Source organism: Equus caballus, chromosome 11, assembly GCF_041296265.1.
Source record: "Equus caballus isolate H_3958 breed thoroughbred chromosome 11, TB-T2T, whole genome shotgun sequence".
In the NCBI taxonomy this organism is placed as follows: domain Eukaryota; kingdom Metazoa; phylum Chordata; class Mammalia; order Perissodactyla; family Equidae; genus Equus; species Equus caballus.
The window spans coordinates 50,727,911-50,749,538 of NC_091694.1; the positions used below are offsets into that span (position 1 = coordinate 50,727,911).

General features: G+C 52.3%; 3 protein-coding genes across 9 annotated transcripts; all 3 read left to right on the forward strand.

Annotated features, from left to right (window-relative positions):
- Nucleotides 1–1,019: 1,019 nt before the first annotated feature.
- On the forward strand, nucleotides 1,020–9,280 carry TNFSF12 (TNF superfamily member 12). Of its 3 annotated transcripts, none has more exons than XM_005597024.4 (7): nucleotides 1,023–1,301; nucleotides 1,459–1,509; nucleotides 2,119–2,194; nucleotides 3,214–3,267; nucleotides 3,353–3,388; nucleotides 8,184–8,308; nucleotides 8,510–9,279. In XM_005597024.4, exons 1-7 carry the CDS (start codon nucleotides 1,143–1,145, stop codon nucleotides 8,759–8,761), a joined length of 753 nt encoding a protein of 250 aa, XP_005597081.1. In that variant the 5' UTR covers nucleotides 1,023–1,142; the 3' UTR covers nucleotides 8,762–9,279. The 3 variants fall into 3 exon arrangements, with proteins under 3 accessions (XP_070081793.1, XP_005597081.1, NP_001192089.1); NM_001205160.1 differs by having other exon boundaries at nucleotides 1,047–1,301; nucleotides 1,462–1,509; nucleotides 8,510–9,280; XM_070225692.1 differs by lacking the exon at nucleotides 3,353–3,388 and having other exon boundaries at nucleotides 1,020–1,301.
- Nucleotides 9,281–9,577: 297 nt separating this feature from the next.
- TNFSF13 (TNF superfamily member 13) lies at nucleotides 9,578–13,105 on the forward strand. Of its 4 annotated transcripts, XM_014736158.3 has the most exons (8): nucleotides 9,578–10,712; nucleotides 10,902–10,946; nucleotides 11,051–11,129; nucleotides 11,281–11,328; nucleotides 11,474–11,592; nucleotides 11,808–11,946; nucleotides 12,197–12,290; nucleotides 12,744–13,100. In XM_014736158.3, the coding sequence occupies exons 1-8, from the start codon at nucleotides 10,455–10,457 to the stop codon at nucleotides 13,018–13,020; spliced, it is 1,059 nt and encodes a 352-aa protein (XP_014591644.1). In that variant the 5' UTR covers nucleotides 9,578–10,454; the 3' UTR covers nucleotides 13,021–13,100.
- A 269-nt stretch (nucleotides 13,106–13,374) lies between these two features.
- Nucleotides 13,375–21,537, forward strand: SENP3 (SUMO specific peptidase 3). Of its 2 annotated transcripts, XM_005597753.4 has the most exons (11): nucleotides 13,375–13,740; nucleotides 14,575–15,297; nucleotides 16,102–16,341; nucleotides 16,439–16,550; nucleotides 16,938–17,085; nucleotides 17,215–17,262; nucleotides 17,677–17,754; nucleotides 19,979–20,116; nucleotides 20,289–20,372; nucleotides 20,483–20,533; nucleotides 20,994–21,537. In XM_005597753.4, the coding sequence occupies exons 2-11, from the start codon at nucleotides 14,586–14,588 to the stop codon at nucleotides 21,102–21,104; spliced, it is 1,722 nt and encodes a 573-aa protein (XP_005597810.1). In that variant the 5' UTR covers nucleotides 13,375–13,740; nucleotides 14,575–14,585; the 3' UTR covers nucleotides 21,105–21,537. The 2 variants fall into 2 exon arrangements, with proteins under 2 accessions (XP_005597810.1, XP_005597811.1); XM_005597754.4 differs by lacking the exon at nucleotides 20,483–20,533 and having other exon boundaries at nucleotides 13,418–13,740.
- The last annotated feature ends 91 nt before the right edge of the window (nucleotides 21,538–21,628 follow it).

Here is a 21,628-nt window from a genome sequence, read left to right on the forward strand (position 1 = left end):
AAGCAGTTCAGTAGGTTCCAGAACAGAAAGGAAACCAGCAAGACAGGAGTGTAGTAGGGGAGAGGGCAGGACAGTGCAGAGTCATAAGATGGAGGCTTCCACCGACTTACCTTATTCAGACCACTGCTTTACCCTATTGTTTATTACATTTTGCAACAGAATTCTTTTCTAATACTTTTCACTGCAAATGTGCAGAAGCGAACATTACAGTTTAAGTGAACTTTCAAGGGTTTTAACTGTTTACAACAGTGTTTTCATGGCAAAAAGAGCCCAGCTTTTACCAAATTCATTTACAGAGCTCTTGTAGCTGCACCCTGAGCTCACATAAGCCCTATTATCAGCTGAAGTGGCCCGTGTGCTTCCAGAGAAGTGCATTTGGGGAACACACTGATGGGGGAGGAGGGGAGTCTGGCACAGGGCCCAGCGAAGCTTGCTCTCTCTAGTTGCAGGATGCTAAAGTTTAAATCAACTATCAATTGATTTGCAGAAAAAAGTGAAAACACGACCCACGTTAATGATGTTCTCAGGCTTTTTCTCCGTTACTTGCAGGAGAGTACTGTCTTTTAGGTGCAGCCGATAAAAATCCAAATGGGCCTTGGCCCTAACCATGTTGACTGAGAGAATGAGAAGTCCAGCCACACACTGCCTCGTCACCTTGGTCTGGGGCCCTAAGTTAGTGATCCCGCGGGGCCAGCAGTGGACCTGCAGGAGTTCAGTGGTCTTGCAGCCTCACCACCAGCGCACAGGCCTGGGTGGAGCTGCTGCTCATTTCTACTTTCGCCGCCGCCTGTCTCCTGCCGTCCGCATGGAGAGCCCTCGGCCACACACCCCATGTCGGCCGGTTGCACACTCACACAAACATCGCCCCTGCTTTTACACGCCCAGGCGGTGTGTGCCTCTTCGCCGGGACTCGCTCTGCGCTCTGAACTCGGCGCGGCGCGCACACCGCTCTGCGCAGAGAGCTCGGCCGGGCTCGCAGTTTAATCACACAGTGTCCGGCTTCCTGTCCTCATCCCCCCCTCCCGCCCCGTTTCCCTTGCCCCTCCCTCTCCCCAGCCCGATCCGCCCGCCGGCTCCCCCTCCCCCGATCCCTCGGGTCCCGGGATGGGGGGGCGGTGAGGCAGGCACAGCCCCCCGCCCCCATGGCCGCCCGTCGGAGCCAGAGGCGGAGGGGGCGCCGGGGGGAGCCGGGCACCGCCCTGCTGGCCCCGCTCGTGCTGGGCCTGGGCCTGGCGCTGGCCTGCCTTGGCCTCCTGCTGGTCGTGGTCAGCCTGGGAAGCCGGGCATCGCTGTCTGCCCAGGTGAGGCCCTGCTGCACACCCCTCCCTGGGCAGATTAGGAGCGGAGTCTGCAGAGCAGCTGATGGGGCCGGGTGGGCTGAGGGCAAGGGGCCAGAAAGATGGGTGGAGGGTGAGATGTCAGGTGGAGAAGGACACGGTGACGCTGCCTCCTTCCCAGCAGGAGCCTTCCCAAGGGGAGCTGGTGGCAGAGGAGGACCAGGACCCACTGGTGAGTGGGTGTGGATGCTGTCCGGCAGGCTGCCAGGCAAGGGAAGTGTGTGCAAGCTGAGGGTGCAGAGTGTGCCCTGGCTGTGCCAGCTGTGTGTGGGGAGTGTGTGTGCACCAGCCATGCGTGGGTATGTGAGAGAGAGAGAGGGTGACAACTGTGTGTAAGGGGTTTGTCCTGGGTTTGTGTCACCTGAGTAGGAAGGTGCTTATTGGCTGTGAGTGAAGTGGGAGTATGAGACATGTGAGCCGGCCGTGGAAGAGGGATGTGGGTTGTGTGTGCAGGGTGCGTGCGTACCCACTCTGCACGCTGATGGTGTAGGTGTGTGTGTAACGTGCCAATTGCTCGCAGGGTCTATGCTGGTTCTGTGGGGGTTGGGGGTAAGAAAGATGCGGCTGGTCTTGGGAAGGGGAGGCGGGCTGGGGCCTGACCCTAGGAATGTGCCTTCCCTTGGCCCCAGCCACAATTGGCTGAGGGGCTCCCTCCCTCCCTAACACTTCTGTGCCTGTTGCTCACTGCTGCCTCTCCTGACAGGCTCCCTGTCAGTCTCAGTTTATGTCTCTGGGAGTCCCTGGCAAAACCCTGGTTTAGGTCTACCCTTAATTCCCCTAGGAACTGAATCCCCAGACAGAGGAAAGCCAGGATCTCGTGCCTTTACTGAAACGACTGGTTCGGCCTCGCAGAAGTGGTGAGCATCCCTTTATCCCAGCCTCAGGATAAAGGCTGCTCTGTGGTGGCTTCTGGACTCAGTATTGCTTTTGTTCATCATGACAGCCCCGTAAAGCAGGCAGAGCAGAAACCATTATCTTCACTTATGGATGAAGAAACTGGGGCACAGAGAGTAAGCGGGGGTTCAGAGTCATGCAGCTAACCAGTTGAGACTCGAACCTAGAATTCTGACCCTCACTCTGAATCTTCTTCCATCACATGGACCTGCTTCTCACTTCAGACCCTGCCCCAAATATGCAGGAGGGATGGTCAGGAGTTGGGAGAACTGCTGGCGTTCTGATGTTGAACAGGTGGAGGAGTCAGAGGCGTAGGCCCCAATAAGCAAAGAGACTTACGAATGGGAGGACCATATGACCATATATCCAGGTTTGAACTGGACTGTGCTGGCTTACACCTGTTATTTCAGTGTGATTATTTTTTTATTTTTTTTTAAGAAACTGCAAGCCATTTTCCAGTGTGGTTATGCCATTTCACATTTTTACCAACAGTGTATGAGAGTTCTAGTTGCTCCACATCCTCGCCTACTTGGTATGATAGGTCTTTTTTTTTTTTTTTTTTTTTCCTGAGGAGGATTGTCCCTGAGCTAACATCTGTGCCAATCTTCCTCTATTTTTTGTATGTGGGATGCCACCATAGCATGGCTTGATGAGTGGTGTGTAGGACTGCGCCTGGGATCCAAACTCACAAACCCGGGCCACCAAAGCAGAGCGTGCAAACTTAACCACTATGCCATTGGGCTGGCCCCTCAGTGTGATTATTAATAGCACCTCTTTTGCTCTCAGAAGCATCCCAGTTTGGATGATAAATTATATAGTCACTCTACTTATGGAGGAAGATAAGGCCTGAGGTTCTGATGCCAGGAGTCTGGACAAGAATAAGGGTGCCAGGGTTCTGAGAGGGGACGGGGCTGGGGGAGTGGCAGGAACCCTCCAGGTGTGGGGGCACTGCTTTGCCCATCTGTCTTTCCTTGATTTGCAGCAGCTAAAGGCCGGAAAACACGGGCTCGCAGAGCGATTGCAGCTCACTATGAAGGTGGGTGCTGGGTGAGCCATGCCCAGGGCGGAGGGGTGGCAGAGGGATAGGGCAGGTCTCCCCAACCCTGTCTTATATCTTACAGTTCGCTCACGACCGGGACAGGACGGAGCGCAGGCGGGTGAGACCCCATGCCCACCTCTGAGCTCTTCCCTGACTCCCACAGCACTGGCCTCCTGGGAAAGGGGCCCCTCAAAACCTTGACTTCCCACCCCTCTCCCTGCCTTCAGCCTCAGAACCCCAGAAGCCAGTTCATGAAAGTTCTCAGGGCTCAGTTCTCTCAGCTCTCAAACGTGGACTTTCTCTGTGACCCAGGCATGGGACCCCAGCAAGACCCCTTCCCCTCTTGGAATCCAGGCAGATTCCCCCACCAAACCCCCAGCCCAGTTCCTCCTTCAGTCCTCACTCTACTCCAAGAAGCATCATTGACTTTTTCCCTCTTCTTTCCCCTCCATAGTCCGTGAATCTTCATGTTCTGATCATTTTCCCCAAAATGTTTCTAGTCTCTGCTCTTCTTTTCTATCCTCATCCCAGCCCCTACCTCAGCACTGCGACCTCAAAACCTCAAGCCCAGTCTCTAGCCCCTCCCTCATTCCAGACACTCTCCATTCCCAATTCTGTCCCACCTGTGTTGCCAAGTTAAGCCCCCCTAAACTTCACTTTCATTATTCCATTGCTTCTCTGCTTGGCTTCCAGCGTCTCCATAGTCTGGTCTCAGTCTCTTTTCCCTGCACACCCTTATGCCTCCTCCACAGTCGTGGGGCTGACCTCCCCCCCGCCACCACCAGTCTGCCTCTTCTGGACTTTGCACATACAATGCCCTCACCTGGAATGCCTTTCCATGTGACAGGTCAGGAAGCAAGACATGAGGGTGGCTTGGTCTAGGGCATTGGCAACTGAGATGGAGAGAAGTAGAAGGATTCAGCACGTGGCTTGAAGATAGGGCTTGTTTGTGGATTGGATGTACAGGATGAGGGCAAGGGAGGAATCAGGAATGACTTCTAGATTTTTAACTTGAGCATCTTTGGGAATAATGATGCCATTTACTAAGATGGGGTTAACCAGGAAAGAAATAGGTTGGGAGGTGTGTAAATTAATAATTAAATTTGAGATCTAATAATAAACAAGTGGATAAACAATAATAAACAAGTGAGTTCCACTAACAGATGGCTGGACATAGTAGACTAGCTCAGGCCAGGCCAGGCCAGGCCATTTCAAGTCAGGAGCCATGGCCATAGGGACAGTATTTAAAGCTATAGGACTGGATGAGACACCAAGGGAAAAAAGGGCCCCAAGAGCAAAGCCCTGAGGCTCTTGACATCTGGAAGTGGAGCAAAGGAGGAGAACCCAGCAGAGACTGAGAAGCAGCCAGAGTGAGGGGAAGAAACCCAGGAAGGGTAGCGTCTTGGAATCTACGAGAAGACACAGTTTCTAGCAGAAGGATGTGGCTGTGTGTGTTGAATGCAGCTGAGAGATCACATGAGATGAGGTCAGAGAAATGACTGGTGGGTTTGGTCATATTAAAGTCAACTGGTGACCTTGACAAGGGCAGTTTCAGTGGCATAGTTGGGATGGAAGCCAGCATGGATTGGGTTAAGAGAAAATGGGAAAGAGGAATCGGAGACAGTAATAAACCCTTCCAGAAGTTTCTCTGACAGGAATAGAGAAATGGGCCAGTAGGTGGAGGGGGATGTGGATCAAGGAAAAGTTCAGTCCTTTGAGTGATAAGCAATACTACATGAGCCTCAGCTAACATCTGTCGAGTGTTTGATCTCATCTAATCCTCACAACAGTCCTAAAAGGAAGCTATTCTGATCATCTCCATTTTACAGATGGAGGTTATTTAACTGTCTGAGGTCATGATGATACTAAGTGGTGGAGCCGGGATTTGATCCCAGCTAGAGTGCCCTTGTGTACTGGCCATGGTCTGTGTGAGAGACGATTGCTGGTGTAGGGGTAGGGGGAACCTGCAAGGCCACACCCAGGAAGGCCACACCCAGAATGAAGAGAGGAACACATCGTCCCATCATAACAAGAGCATCAAAGGAGAGGTGGGAACAGGTCGGTTTGTAGTTTTGGTGGGGGGACATGAGGGAGCCCTTGTCTAATGACTTCTAGGTCCTCCAGAGAACGAGGGAGACAGGGGCAGGAGGTTTGAGGAGATGGTACAAAATCTTTATCTTGGAGAGTGCAAAAGCAAGCTTAGTGGGGGAAAGTAGGAAGATTACCACACAGTAAGGAATATCGATTTGAGGTTTGTGGTTGTGAAACTGAGTGACACCACGGTCCCAGGTACATCCTGCCCTTTGGCCACAACCAGCCTTGGCTCAAGCTGGTTCCATAGCCAGGAATGCCTTCCCTCTTCCTCTCCTCTCCTCTTCATGCCCCAGACCAGCCTTCCTCCCCTCTGTATGGACCACTTATTTTAGCAGTCACCCAGACATTCATTCATGCATTGACTCAACACACATGCACTGAGAACCTGTTATTTGTAAGGACTGGGCTGAGTGCCCACAGCGAATAATACTCAGACCTACTCTCAAGAAATTACTGTCTAGGAGAGGAGACAAGCATATAAATTTGTAAATTACATTATGCTATGACAAGAACAATAATAGAAATAGCCAGAGGTACACAGTGGCATAGAGGAAGACAACTTTACAATGGAGTTGGGGACTCCTTTCCCCCGAAGGTGTGCGCCTTGAAGCATGAGTGTAAGATGGACAAGGGGTCAAGGACGTTCTAGGTAGAAGGAGCCACTTTTGCAAAAGCCCCGAGTTTGCCAAGAGTATGATGAGGCTGGGCGACCATGAGAGGCTCAGTGTGGCTGAAGGCGGAAGTGCTGGAGGAGCAGGATGGGGCATGAGGCTGGAGAAGAATGTGGAAGCCAGGTCACAAATGGACTCTGGAAGTTACTCTGAGGCTCACATCTGCATTTTAGAAACATCTCTGTGGCCGTGTGTAGGGAATAGACTGGAGCAGATACGACTGGAAACAGGACGTCCAACGGGGAGGGAGGCCAAGAAGAGTCCCAGTGAGAAGGGGCCGAGGCCAGACTGGGGAGGGAGACAAGGCAGAGCTATTTAGGTAGCACAATTTGCAGGAACTGGTGATTGGTGAATAAAGTTGGTAAAGAAGAGGGAGACTTGGCTACGTGGTGGGAGGTGGAACCAGGAGCCAAATGTGGAATACAGACAGCAAAGCAAGTTTGGGGTTGGAGGGGCCAAGCTCAGTTTTAGTCAAGATGAGTTTGAGGTGCCCAAGGCTATTCCAGTGGCAGCAGTTAGCAGGGAGAGGAGGGTCAGGAAACCTCAGAGCTGGAGGCTCAGATCTGAGTCTGCAGGGTAAAGGCGGAGGGAACTCATAGGTGGGAATGAAAATGCTCAGCAAGCCTTATGTTTTCCTTGAGAAAGTAACAAGAACAGAGCCTTGGGGCTGGTGGAGGGTGAGGGACTGGGTAAGGCAGCTGCCCAGGCCACTGAGAAGAAGCCAGTGAGGCCCCAGGCCGGGGATGGGGATGGGGGTGGGGAGGCCTATGGACCCAAACAAAGAGAGCTGTCAGCCATGTTCGCCTCATTCCCTTCATCTTCCCACCAGTGTTTGCTGGGCACCCGCTCAGAGCAGGCCCAGTCCCAGGCTCTAGGATACAGTGGTAAATACGAGCACTGTCGCTGCCCTCTTAGGGGAGTCAGACCCCAAACTATCACAAACATAAATGAACAAGATGATTTCCTATGTTGGTGGCAGCTATGAAAGAAACAGGGTGACTTGAAGAGCTTAATGGAGGCAGGGCTGGGACTGGCTATTTTAAACTGGGTGGCCTGGGAAGGTGTCTCAGAGGAGTTGCGACCTGACTGACAGAAGGTGCAAGTGTTCTGGGAAGAGGGAAGCGGGAAGAGCAGTCACACGCTCTGCAGGGACAAGGAGCTTGGTACACGGCAGGAAGAGATAGAAGGCCAGGGCGCTGGAGTCTTGTGAATGAGAGGCGTGGAGGAGAGTAAATTGGAGAGGTAGACCCAAGTGGCCCACGGAGGGCCTGGGAAACCACTTGATACCCTGCTCTGTCATTTTACTATTTATCTTCTTTACAATCCGCAGCTAACCTAGCCCAGATTTTTTTTTTTTTGGTAATGACTTTATTGAGATATACTTCATATACCATATAATTCACCCATTTAAAGTCCAATTAAATGGTTTTTAGTATATTCACAGAGTTGTGCAGCCACAGTAATTTTAGAGCATTTTCATCATCTCAAAAAGAAACCCTATACCCTTTAGCCATCACCCCCATTTCCTCTATCCCCCCAGCCCTAAGCAACCACCGATTTACTCTCTGTCTCTCTCTATTTGCTTATTTGGACATTTCATAGAAATCATATAATATGTGGTCCTTTGTAACTGGTTTCTTTCACTTAGCATAATGTTTTCAAGGTTTATCCACACCATAGCATTTCTTTTTATGGCTGAATAATATCCCACTGTATGGGTATACCATAGTTTTCCTTATCCATTCATCAGTTGATGGACATTTGGGTACCATTTTACTATTTTTAATTTAAATAATTCAAGAGGTGTATGATTCAAGCACTGTATATATACATTCTTAAAGTAAAAGAGGCAAACAATATAGACCCAAAATATAAAAGCCCCCACACTTCTTCAAACCTACTCTTCTCCCCAGAAGTAACTGGTGACAGCTTGCTCTGTATTGTTCTGGTCATATATGCTGGATTCCTTCACGCAACTTCCTGTTACACTATGGGCTCCATAGGCAGTGGCTCCTCCTTTCCCCTGAGCCATCTATCTATCTTCTGGGCAAAGTGGGCCCCAAAGGTTTATAAACTCAGTGGATCCCTGGAGAGTGTAAGGAAGTCCTGTAAATGGACTTTCCCCTATCTCTGAACATTCACATTCAGGTGTAGACGGGACCGTGAGTGGCTGGGAGGAGGCCAAAATCAACAGCTCCAACCCACTGCGCTATGACCGCCAGAGCGGGGAATTCATAGTCATCCGGGCTGGGCTCTACTACCTGTACTGTCAGGTAAGCCCCACCTGGCTCCATGGGTAAAGCAGGAACTGAGGGAGAAGGGTTTGGTTTAGGGCATGGGGGCAAGCTAAAGGTGGGGAGGGGGAAGCTTGGGATTTGGGCTGGAGAGCATACCTGAGTCTCCAAGGAGATGTGAAATTGACAACGAGGGCAAGCAGAGCCCTGGACTCTGCCCTCCCTCCCCCGCCCCCCCAGGTGCACTTTGATGAGGGGAAGGCTGTCTACCTGAAGCTGGACTTGCTGGTGGATGACACGCTGGCCCTGCGCTGCCTGGAAGAGTTCTCAGCCACGGCAGCTAGTTCCCTCGGGCCCCAGCTCCGTCTCTGCCAGGTGTCTGGGCTGTTGCCCCTGCGGCCAGGGTCCTCCCTGCGGATCCGCACGCTCCCCTGGGCCCATCTCAAGGCCGCCCCCTTCCTCACCTACTTTGGACTCTTCCAAGTTCACTGAGGGGCCCTGGTCTCATGGTGGTTTTCCCAGGCTGCCAGTTCCCCACAACAGCTCTCTGAGCACCCCAGTCCCCTCTGCCCCACCCTAAGCTGCTCCTCCCCCCAGACCTGCCCCTCCCTCTGTAGGCTGCCAGGGCTTCACGTGTTCTCCACACCACATAAATACTCCCGTTCGACTCTGACAGCTCCCCCACTTCTGGGTCTCCACCTCTCTAGCTCTCAAACCCCTGATCTTTTGATGCCCCCATTTATCTCCTGGCTCCCCACCCTGGCCACAGCCCCCCAGGACACTGTGTATACTGTACTCTGGGTGAGGATGGGTCCTGAATACCCCTCTTCAGGCACAAAGAGGGGCTGGATGCCAGAGAGACTGGGACTAGGCCAGGAGTTCCCGAGCGTGAGGGGTCAGAGACCAAGACAAGCTCCTCCCCTAATTCCCTGTGGATTTTTAAAACAGATATTATTTTTATTATTATTGTGACAAAATGTTGATAAGTGGATATTAAAGAGAATAAGTCATGGCCTCTCTCTTTATTGGGGCTTAGGGGACATTCTCAGTGTAGCCGAGGGCCATGGGAAGGGGATCTGGGCATTGGGGAGTGGGGGGCAGGACACTTGGAATTCCAGGGTGATGTACAGGCTTGGGAGTGGGGACCGACATGCTTCCAACCCCCGAGGCATGAGCAGAGAGTGGAAAGGCAAACTGCCAGGAAAAAAATCAATCCTCTGCACAAGGTCCAGCAGAGCAACCTCATTTACCTAGGAGGCGGGCTTCCTCCTGCGGGGAATCCCTGGCTGGGAGGATCAGGGGCCCTTCCTCTTGGCAGCCTCGGGACATTCAGCAGGTGCTGGCACAAGCCCTGGCTGGGATGTGGGGTGGGAGCAGGCCTGGAAGGGGGCTCAGGGTCCATATGCAGGACGCTGGGGCCCAGGAACACTGGACTCTGGGCCCCTGGGTCCAGGGGAGGAATCCTACAGTGGTAGGGTGCTTGGGGCTGTCTCTTTCTCTCTTTGTCCAGAGCCTTATGTAAGAGCTTTTCTCGGGAAACAGGAAGTCCTGCTTGCCAAGTTCAGCACAGGGAGTAGTGCAGGCCTTATTCCAACACACCCGGCCTGGCCTTAACCCCAGAACTCAGCCAGTTTCTTGCTTCCGCGACCCTGGTTCTCCTCCCACCGACCCCCTCCCTCCTTCCCCACTTTCAGTCATTCCTAGCAAACTTCCCCAGAGATCTCTCCCATGCCTGAGCCAGAGGGTCTTCCACCCTCACCACTTGACCCTCAAAGCTGCCCAGCTTGTCCCTCCATCCCTGCTCCTGGCACCATGCCCCACAGCCAGCCAACCTTCCCTCCCCCACTTCTGGGGCCGCCCCAGGGTTCCTGTGCTCTGGCCGCTCCTCCTGGGTGTCACTGGCAGCCCCGTCCTTCCTAGAGAGACTGACACCAAATTCTCCTGAGGCTGGAGGAGGGTGAGGGGTCTCAAGACAACACTGGCCCCACAGCGGGGTGCCAGGAGCACCAACAGTGCCCCGAGCTTGCTTTCCTCCTCCCTCCTTTTTATTCTCAAGTTCCTTTTTATTTCTCCCTTGCGTAACGCCCTTCTTCCCTTCTGCACCACCGCCTGCACCCCCACCCTCTCCGCCACCTCCTTGCCACCCCACTCCTGAGACCACAGCTGTTGGCAGGGTCCCCAGCTCATGCCAGCTTCATCTCCTTCCTTGCTAGCCCCCAAAGGGCCCCGGGGAGACATGGGGGGCCCGGTCCGAGAGCCGGCACTCTCAGTTGCCCTCTGGTTGAGTTGGGGGGCAGCTCTGGGGGCTGTGGCTTGTGCCATGGCTCTGCTGACCCAACAAACAGAGCTGCAAACCCTAAGGAGAGAGGTGACCCGGCTGCAGAGGACTGGAGGGCCCTCCGAGAAGGGGGAAGGGTATCCATGGCTGAGCCTCCGGGAGCAGGTGAGTGAGGGGAGAAGGGTGCCTGGGAGAGAAAGATGGGTGGCAGGGCCATCTGTGGGCCTCAGTTCCAGCCTCCTGATCTGTAAAGTTTCGACTGGGTGCAAGAGAGGGTCCCAGGTTTGGAGGTCAAGGGAGCAGCCATTCCAGGAAAGGAAACTGTTAAAGATTAATGCTTCTTGTACCTAACAGATCCTGGAGGACAGCCAGCACCAAGACTCAGCTTGCTGGGGAAAGGTGCATGAGATGTGAGGCATTCCTGGGGCGGGGGAGGGCTGGGGAGAAAGGCTGTCTGGGACCCTTGCATCTTAGTCTAACCCTGACCTTCTTTCCCTGAGCAGAGCCCTGAGGCCCTGGAAGCCCGGGAGAATGGGGAGAGATCCCGGAGAAGGAGAGCAGTGCTCACCCATAAACAGAAGAGTGAGGCCTCTGGGGTGCCGCAGGGGTGGGAGGTGATCAAGATGCATGGGGATTTGGAGATTGATACCCAGAGTCAGGGTGGGGGTGGAGGGCTGGCAACAGGGCAACTGGAGTAGTGGGCACTGCTGAGATTTTCTCCTTCTCTCCTCAGAAAAGCACTCAGTTCTGCACCTTGTTCCCATTAACATCACCTCCAAAGGTGAGCACTATTTTATATAATGGCTTTTTGGGCGGGGCAAGATCCGGGAACTGTGGGGCTGGCACCTGGGCCCAAGAGAATCTTAGAGGTGAAAAGTGTCTTGAGAGTGCACAGAAATCCTGACTACCATACTCCTCACCTCCAGAGGACTCTGATGTGACAGAGGTGATGTGGCAACCAGCTCTAAGGCGTGGGAGAGGCCTGGAGGCCCAAGGATATGTTGTTCGAGTCTGGGATGCTGGAGTTTATCTGCTGTACAGCCAGGTAACCCCAAACACACCTTGAGCCTCACCTGGGGGCCTGGAGTCTTGTTCTCCCAGAGCCTGTATGCCCCAGTACTGAGGGTTCCCAACCCCTGAGCACACTGAACTTAGAAGACCCTTCTTCATTCCTTGGCTCCCTCGACAGGGCTCCTGAGGCCATCCAGAACTGAGCCATGCCATCCTATTTTCTTCAACATCTCCTCCCTTCCCTGCCAGGTCCTGTTTCATGATGTGACTTTCACCATGGGTCAGGTGGTGTCTCGGGAGGGCCAGGGAAGGCAAGAGACTCTATTCCGATGTATAAGAAGTATGCCCTCCAACCCGGACTGGGCCTACAATAGCTGCTACAGTGCAGGTGAGAGCCGTGTGGGCAGTGGAGGGCGGCCGTGAGAAGACCAGGACATCTCTGACCTGGGGGCAGTGGTGAGGGAGCTACAACAGGGGGTTGGAAGCCTGGGTGTTGAGGCAGAGCTGAGGAATGAAGGACAGAATATCTAAGTCCCTATAGGAAGCAGAAAAGAAGGTTGAGCTGGAGAAGGGAGGGTGTAACATCAGAGTATCTGCATGACTGTTCTTCACTGAGCAGAGTTTCTTCCTTTCCTCAGGTGTCTTCCATTTACACCAAGGAGATATTCTGAGTGTCTTAATCCCCCGGGCAAGGGCGAAACTTAGCCTCTCTCCACATGGAACCTTCCTGGGGTTTGTGAAACTGTGATTGTGTTACAAAAGATGGTTCTGAGCTTGGAAAACCAGGGTGGGTACATATTGGAGACAGCCAAGAGCTGACTAGACAAAGGACAGGAAATGGGCAGGAACAGAAGCCTCTTCTGAGTTTGACTGGAACTTTGGGTTGGACAGCTCATGACTTTCCTCCTTTCCCTTTCCACCCACACCCCCTAGCCTTTGATTTTATGGATGTTAAAGTAGTAGAATATTTTGCTTTTATCGCCCATCCAGCCTCAAATTCTTAAGGGGAATGGAGGGGGGAGGGAATGCCAAGCATTGTCTAGACCTGCTCTGGGTCCCACTGGAATGCTTCCAGAACAGCACCACCATCTAGCGGCAGTTTGAGAGAATCATCCCGCCTGTTGGCAGAAGTCCATGAAGCCTCCCTCCACTCAGGAAAACGTTCCCTATGCCAAACCTCTCCAGGTACCCTCTGCGTCATCGCCCCACAGGAAGCCTCATCCTCACTTCCTTCTCTCCATCTACTGGGCCTCAGTTTCCATCACTATCTCCAGAGGTGTATTTATTATGCGCCCATCTGATCGGGGTGCCCGACGACGACGGCCCCTTTGCAGCCACATTACTCTTCGGGTCCCAAGTTTTGCCTTTCATGCTCTCCATTGCCCTGGAGTGGCAGGCCACTCCAAGCCCTTCTGGGCTGGGACGGGTAACCGGGGAGCTTTGGATGAATCGAACGCCCTGATGCTGGTCTTGCCTCACTCCTCTGAGCTCTTCTTTCTGCTCAAGCCCTGCTTAAAGTTAAATAAAAGAAAATAAATGATACCTCGCATCCATTTCCCCCACTGCCTTGCCTCAGCCCCATCCCTGTACCGAGAATCTCCCTGCCCTCCCGGCTCTCCTTTGGTGGGCCCCGCCTGACCAAGGTATCGGGCCCCGGTCTCCGGCCCCTAGACGGCGAAGAAGGCAGGGCTACGCAGTGAGGCGTGAAGCGGCCCGGGACACGCAGGCGCAAAAGGGCAAAAGGCGCGGCCACAGCGCGCAGCCGAGGTCAGCTGGTGTGCGCAGGCGCAGCTCTGCGCGGGCTCGGGGGCGGGACGGTCCCGCGGCATCTACGTTTGCGGGTAGGCGGGTCTAGGCGCGTGGTGGCCGCGCCGGCGCTGTTCGCCGGGTGTGACGTACTAATCGTGCGCCGCCGCCGCCGGTGGGCCTGGGGCTCGCGGGAGGGGAAGGAGGAGGAGAAGGGGGAGGTGGTGGAGGTGGAGGCTGAAGCCGAGCGAGAGGCGGCCCGGCGGGGCGGCTCGGCGGCGCGCGGCCCAGAAGCGTTGGAATCCTGAATTGAGACGGCTGCGCCTGAAGACAGCAGGACTGGCGGGGCCGCCGCCGTCGCCAGAGAGATGAGCCGGGAAGCCTGAGGCCGGAGACGCCCGCCCTCGGGCCCGTCCGCCCGGCTTCCCCGCTCCCGGTGAGGACGCCCCTTCCCCCCTCCCCCCAACCCTGTCGCTGCCTCTTCCGTTCCTGGACCTCATTCCCCCCTAACCGGGGCCCGGGAGGCCCTCGAAGGGGCTTCTTAAGGCCCTTGTGCGCAGAGCCGTCCGAGCCTGTAGGACCGTACCGGTGCTGGGACGCATTCCGGTCCCCGGGGACAGAGCAGGAGAAGGGGTGGGCCAGCCTGGCTCGCGCGGCTCATTTCTGTCTCAACACCTTGATTCGGCTGCCTAAGCACCGATTCGGTTCTTTCAGTTTCCTTTAAAATCTTTCCTTTTCATAAGATCCTACTGTCTGAGCCATAGTTCTGCCATCCGCATTCCCTCTTGAGACAAGCCGAGCATGCCCACACCCCCCATTCATTCCAGGCTGATAGAGAACTCTCTTGCCGCTCTAGACCACGGTTTCCCTGTGGAAGTGGTGTTCTCTTCAGGTATCTCTACCATGTCATGATTCCCGTGCTGAGCTATCTCCCTTATTAGGGTTTCAGGACACTCTGGTGGTGTTAAAATAGAGAAAGAGAGGCTGAAAATACCGGGTTTGACTTGGAGATCTGAGAAATAAGATCCTCCAGGCCTGCTGCTTAGCCACTCTGCCTTGCCTCTGTCTGGCGGGGCAGAGATGATAGCAGACTCTAAAGGGCTCCTTGTGGACCATGTTAAGTGGGAAGATCTAAAGTTAGGAATTTTGCATTTTTCCCTCTTTCCTTAGTTTATTTGCCACTGATTCCACAGGAGGATGCTGAGGAAGAGAGGCAGGATCTGGAGTACAGGATGTTTGGGTTCTGACACTCTTAACCTTTGTTTTACAGCTTACTGGAAGATGAAAGAGACTATACAAGGGACCGGGTCTTGGGGGCCTGAGCCTCCTGGACCCGGCATAGCCCAAGCTTACTCAAGTCCCAGGCGGGAGCGTCTTCGTTGGCCCGCACCCCCCAAACCCCGACTCAAATCAGGTGGAGGGTTTGGGCCAGATCCTGGGTCAGGGACCACAGTGCCAGCCAGACGCCTCTCTGTCCCTCGGCCCTCTTTTGATGCCTCAGCTAGTGAAGAGGAGGAAGAAGAAGAGGATGAAGATGAAGATGAGGAAGAGGAAGTGGCAGCTTGGAGGCTGCCCCCCAGATGGGGTCAGCTGGGAGCCTCCCAGCGGCCTCGTCCTCCCCGCCCCACTCATCGAAAAACCTGCTCACAGCGCCGCCGCAGAGCTATGAGAGCCTTCCGGATGCTGCTCTACTCTAAAAGCACCTCGCTGACATTCCACTGGAAGCTTTGGGGGCGCCACCGGGGCCGGCGGCGGAGCCTCACACAGCCCAAGAACCATCTTTCACCCCAGGAAGGTGGTGCGACACCACAGGTGCCATCCCCCTGCTGTCGTTTTGACTCCCCCCGGGGCCCACCTCCACCCCGGCTGGGTCTGCTAGGTGCTCTCATGGCTGAAGATGGGGTGAGAAGGTCTCCACCAGTGCCCTCTGGGCCCACTATGGAGGAAGATGGATTAAGGTGGACTCCAAAGTCTCCTCTGGACTCTGACTCAGGTAAGGTTGGAATGGGGCAGAGGAAGGAGTAGGGAGGTCTAAGATCCTGTTGCTGTGGTGAGACCTGGGCCTGAGGAAAGTAGAATGGCAGAATGAGAGCGTCCAGAATAGCTGTGAAATGTCTTAAGCCCCACTTTGAGCAGGAACTAAGTTTGGGGACGTAGTTGATGCTGGAATACAGAATCCCTAACTAGGTGTCCTGTGCATGGGTGAGAAAGGTGGACATGGTTTAGGAAAGTCAGACAGTCTTGTCCACTTGAAATCTCTCTTCCTTGGGCCTCTCAGGATAAGGACCCCTGCATGTACATCTGCAGAGGGTGCTATTTTCATAATGGTGGGAGGGACGCTCTCTGAATAGTAGAGTACATCACCTGTACAGTTGTGTGTGACATTCACGCTCAGAATATTTTTCTTTTGAAGAACCCCAACCAAACAATTTCAGCCTTTCTCTGTCTTTATGAATTATTTAAGTATTTGTTGAGTCTTTGCTATGTGCTGGGTGCTATGCTAGGTGCCGGGCAGATAGTAGTGTCAAATATCTCTGAAGTTCAAATCTCTCTGAATCCTAATCTTTTCTTGCTTTCTTCCTGTCTGTGAGTAGCAACTCTCCCTCTCTGTCCCTTTATAACTTCTTGGACATGCCTGTCTCATGCTTTAGGGTCTCCATTCCTTAGAGTTTATATTGGTAGATTTTGCTTCAATTCACTCTTCTTGTGGTCTTATAATTTGTGTACATCGTTTAATCTTCCTATTCTCCTTTGGGCCAATATCTCATCCCCATCCTTTTTCCTCTGCCTGAAACAGGCCTCCTCTCCTGTGCTCTGCCCAATGGTTTTGGGGGACCACCTGGGCCAGAAGGGGAGCGAAGTCTGGCACCCCCTGATGCCAGCATCCTCATCAGCAATGTGTGCAGCATCGGGGACCATGTGGCCCAGGAGCTTTTTCAGGGCTCAGATTTGGGCACTGCAGAAGAGGCAGAGCGGCCCGGGGAGAAAGCTGGCCAGCACAGCCCTCTTCGGGAGGAGCATGTGACCTGCGTGCAGAGTAAGGAACCCTAGAGGACCTAGTCTCTTTCTCTCAGCCAACTCCTAGATCAGAGTCTAGAGGCCTCACCCAACTCCTGTCTCCCTCCTCCACTCAGGCATCTTGGATGAATTCCTTCAAACTTATGGCAGCCTCATCCCCCTCAGTACTGATGAGGTAGTAGAGAAACTGGAGGACATTTTCCAGCAGGAGTTTTCTACACCTTCCAGGTAAGGCATGAAAGAGATGCCCTTCAGAAGAGGGCTGGGACCTGGGGGATGGGGAGAGAATGCTGCTGCCTTTTCTTCCATGGGGATCTACTTGGGGAGAAGTAGAAAGCTAGAGCTGAAGAGGAGGAATCTGTAGGCACAGTGCCAAACCCCTGTAAGCTGGCTGGGAGTGTCTTTACTTGGGGCCCTGAAAGACTACGTATACCTGAGTATTCAGGTGTCTCTTTCAGGGGAGTAGGCCCTTGGCAGGTTCTCAGAAGGATCCATGAACAAAAAAACGGGGGAGGGTGGGGTCAGTTTATAGACTCTTATTCTAGGCAGTAGAAGGTACTTCTGTGTGCCCTAGCCCCCTCGTCTCTTGTGTGACTCCACCCTTGGCCTACTCAGGAAGGGCCTGGTGCTGCAGCTGATCCAGTCATACCAGCGGATGCCAGGCAATGCCATGGTGAGGGGCTTCCGAGTGGCCTATAAGCGGCACGTGCTGACCATGGATGACTTGGGGACCTTGTATGGACAGAACTGGCTCAATGACCAGGTAAAGAGGAGGAGAGAAACAGGCCCAAGAGGGGATTCAGGGAGCTGGGTGTCTGGGGCCCTCTGCATGGGGGAGCCCTGTACCCATGCTGCACCCTCCATGGCAAGTTGCCTCCCATCTCCCACCCAGGTAATGAACATGTATGGAGACCTGGTCATGGACACAGTCCCTGAAAAGGTAGGCCTAATCAGTTACTTCAGTCCCCAGAAGAACTTCCACAGTTCCAAGCAGCTTTTTCAGTCCCTTTCATCTCCATTTTACATAAAAGAGGGTCTCTGTTCTTGGGGGAGAGGTGGTGGAAGGTAATCTTGTTAAATTTAAATCTGTAATTTTAGTCCTGAACTTATCAGTTCTATTCCTTTCCCCCAGTCTTTAATGTTTTTCCCCTATGGCTAATTCCACAAATTGGGATGGGAAGCTGTAAGATAAGATTAAAAACAATTTGGTTTTTTACCCTTAGTCAATTGGAGTAGAGATTGTTGAAACCAGTCCTTAGAGCCGTAATAAAATGGAGTGGACTGGGAAGGGCAGACTTAGGAAGAGGGCCTGAGGTCTTTTAATTCCATCCAGCTCTTTTGTATCATTGCACAGGTGCATTTCTTCAACAGTTTCTTCTATGATAAACTCCGTACCAAGGGTTATGATGGGGTGAAAAGGTGGACCAAAAACGTGAGTTATGAATTCACATCTACTTGTGCAATACCTTATCCCGAAAGAATTAGAGTTCTGTTTTCTATGAGCCCTTTTCCCAACCCTGTTTATTCAGTCTTTCAAATATTTATTAAATGTCTTTTGTGTGCTAGGTACCGTTGTAGGCATTAAAGCTACAGTATTAAGTAAGGAAAACTTCAGGGCTGGCCTAGTGGCGTAGCAGTTAAGTTTGCATGCTCTGCTTTGGCAGCCTGGGGTTCATGGGTTCGGATCTCTGGTGCAGACCTACACACTGCTTGTCAAACCATGCTGTGGCAGCGTCCCACGTACAAAATAGAGGAAGATTGATGACAGATGTTGGCTCAGGGCCAGTCTTCCTCACCCCTCCTCCCCTAAAAAGGGGAAAAGTTCTTGCCTTTATAGGGTGAGAAGAAATAAAGCAAGGTAAATTTCAGCTAGTGATAAGTGCTGTGAACAAATTAAAACAGAGCAATGTAGTAGCATAAGTGAGTACTTTGGGTGATCTGGGAAGGCCTCTGAGCTGAGACTTGAATGATGAGGAGCCAGCCATATGCAGATCTGGGGGAAGAGTATTCTAGGTGAAGGAAACAGAAAGTTGGTGGGATGAAAAGGGAGAAAGAACATGTTTAAGTAACAGAGGGCCCGTGTGGATGGCTTTTGTGGTTAGAGCAGAGTGAGTAAAGGGAAAATGATAGAAAATTTGGTTAGAGAGGAGTCTTGTAGGAATAGAGGATAGGCTAAAGAAGGTAGATCTTATTCTACATGTACTGAGAAGCCATTGAAGAGTTTTAAGCAGGCTGGGAAGTGCCTCATGTTTTAAACTCCTGTTTCAGTGAGAGATTGGAAGGGGGGCAAGAGTAGAAGCAGGCAGACTAACTGGGAGTATAGCACAGAAGTCCACATGAGAAATGTGGACCAGAGTAGTAAAGGCAGAAATAGAAGTAGTTTTACCTAGGATAAGTTTTGCAGGTAGAACCAATAGGACTTTCCTGACAGATTGGATGTGGGAAGTGTAGGAAAGGTAGGAATCAGGGATGATATCTAGGTTTTTGGCCTAAGTTACTGGGAAAAATGGGGTGGGGAGGCAAGGAGATGCAGACCTGGTAAGGAAAAACAGAGATCTTTTCATCTCTAGTTTCCCTGCCTTCCAATTCAAAGGCCAGGAAATTTCTACAGTGGGGTAGGACCATTGGCTCCAGCATTTTTTTCTCTCTTTCTTTCTTTCTTTTTTTTTGGTGAGGAAGATTGGCCCTAAGCTAACATCTGTTGCCAATTTCCCTCTTTTGATATACATAGTTGTATATCATAGTTGTAAGTCCTTCTATATGGGATGCCACCACAGCATGGCTTGAGCAGTGTGTAGGTCTGCGCCCAAGTTCCTAACTGGCAAACCCTGGCCCTCCGAAGCAGAGTGCATGAACTTAATCACTATGCAACCAGGCTGGCCCCAGCTCCAGCATTTCTTAATTTCCGTTCCCAGATTCAAGAGCTTACACCCTCAGGGACCTGGCAGGCCTGCTTCTCCAAGTAGAGGTGGGGTGACACACAGTGAAAAGAATTTGGCCTTCCATATACCTGTGTTCAAATCCCATCTCTGCCGTTTTTAACTTCTATGACCTCGGGCAAGTTACTTTACTTTTCCAAGCTGCATTTTCCTCCTCATTAGGTTGAACAGGAAAACTTCCCCATATGTTTGTTGTGAGCATTAACTGATAGAGCATTTACCAGGTGCCATGCGTTGTTCTAAGTGTATTATGGATATTAACTAGTGTAATCCTTATAAAGCAAATGGATGACGGTAGGTACTGTTTTTACTCTCTTACAGATAAGGAAACTGAGGTATAGAAAGTCATTAAGTAGCTTGCCCATGGTTATAAGTTAGTAAATGGAGGAGCCGGATTGAACCCTGGCATTCTGGCCTCAGAAATCCTGAGCCTGGGTTTTAGCTACTAAGTGCTTCTACCTTTAATGTGTGAAAACTGTATGGTCCATCCTGGGCTCTCAAGTGTTTGTTCTGACACCACTTCCTCTGTCCTGCCTGCCTTCCTTACCCTGAGAATCTAGACATCCAGACGCCAAGCCTTGCCTCACAATCTAAGGCCCAGGTCTTGTGTTCTCCCACTTGGCTCCTTGCCTGCTCTTCCATTCCTTTTTAGAACCCTCATGGCACTAGGCAGGACTCCTGTGCTATCTTACCTTACCTCTGGCACTGCCTCCTCAGGTGGACATCTTCAATAAGGAGCTACTGCTAATCCCCATCCACCTGGAGGTGCACTGGTCCCTCATCTCTGTTGATGTGAGGCGACGCACCATCACCTATTTTGACTCGCAGCGCACCCTAAACCGCCGCTGCCCTAAGGTTTGAGAGGGAAGGGGAAAAACAGGCAGAATGTGGGGAGGAGGGGCAAGGCATTCCAGGCAGGAAGAGGGTGGATTTTGGGTCTCTGAGGAGCAACCTGGTCATAGTGCCTGTGACCACCACACCCTGGGTTCTGTTAAGCATCACTTCTTCTTTTCCTCCACCCACATAGCATATAGCCAAGTATCTACAGGCAGAGGCAGTGAAGAAAGACAGGCTAGATTTCCACCACGGCTGGAAAGGTTACTTCAAAATGGTGAGTTTCCAGAGGGAGGGGTAGGGGGTGGGGGGAGGTGGTAGGAGGCAGAAGTTGAAGCCACATCCTTAGGAGTCTCCAGGTGAAGGGCCTACCTTTTTATTCTCTAGAATGTGGCCAGGCAGAATAATGACAGTGACTGTGGCGCCTTTGTGTTGCAGGTAAGATGTCAGTTGGGTTAAAAGGGTTGTGAGGGAGGCCGGAGGCTGTTCTGCCTTCCTCATTTGGTTCACAGCCACTTATGGAGTGGGAGTAACCTTGTGTGAAAAAGCAGAAACTCTGATTTCATTGGTCCTCTCCTGGCTTCCCCATCCCACACTGGCACTGGGTCTTTGGTCCTTGGTCTCTGGCCCTGATATAGTTGCCTGATCGCCGCCCCCCCCAACCCAAAGTATTTGCTCCCTCTTAACCAAGTATTTCATGTACCTAATAAGATTACTGGCTTTAGAGTCAGACTATTTTGGAGCCCCAGGCTATGGGACCTTGGCTCCCTTTGTTTGTGAAGTGGGGGTGTTCTCTGAAAGATCCAGTGAGACATATCTCATGAAATGGGTAGCACAGGTTTTGACTCAGGGGGATGCTCAGTAGGTGGTTCTCATGGCTTGCTTTGTTAACACCTAGTACTGCAAGCACCTGGCCCTGTCTCAGCCATTCAGCTTCACCCAGCAGGACATGCCCAAACTTCGTCGACAGATCTACAAGGAGCTGTGTCACTGCAAACTCACTGTGTGAGCCTCGTATCCCAGACCTCAAGCCCATTAATGAATGGGCAGGGGGACATGGGAGACCCTTCCTTCCCAAGAAACTCCAGTTCCTTTCCTCTCTTGCCTCTTCCCACCCAGTTCCCTTTGGTTTTTCATATTTAAATGTTTTAATTGATTTCTGTAATTTTTTTTTCTTTGAGAGAATACTTGTTGATTTCTGATGTTCAGGGGGTGGCCATGGAAAAGCCCCTTTTTCCCTCAGTCTGCAGGGGAGTAAGGCCTTGTGGCCTGGGTGGGGCAGTCATCCTCCTTCCATGTGCAGAGGGGGACAGGAAAATCTGTGCTGGGGGTGGTGGGCGGGCAAAGGGATTACTGCCTGCCAGATCTTCAAACTTTTTTTTATATATATATATATAAATGCCACGGTCCTGCTCTGGTCAATAAAGGATCCTTTGGAGATACATAGTGGTGGTCTTCCTTAAGGGGCCTCATACTAGTGGATATGCTCTTTCTCAGGCTTTCCTCTAGCCAGTGCTGGTAGAGACCCTTTTT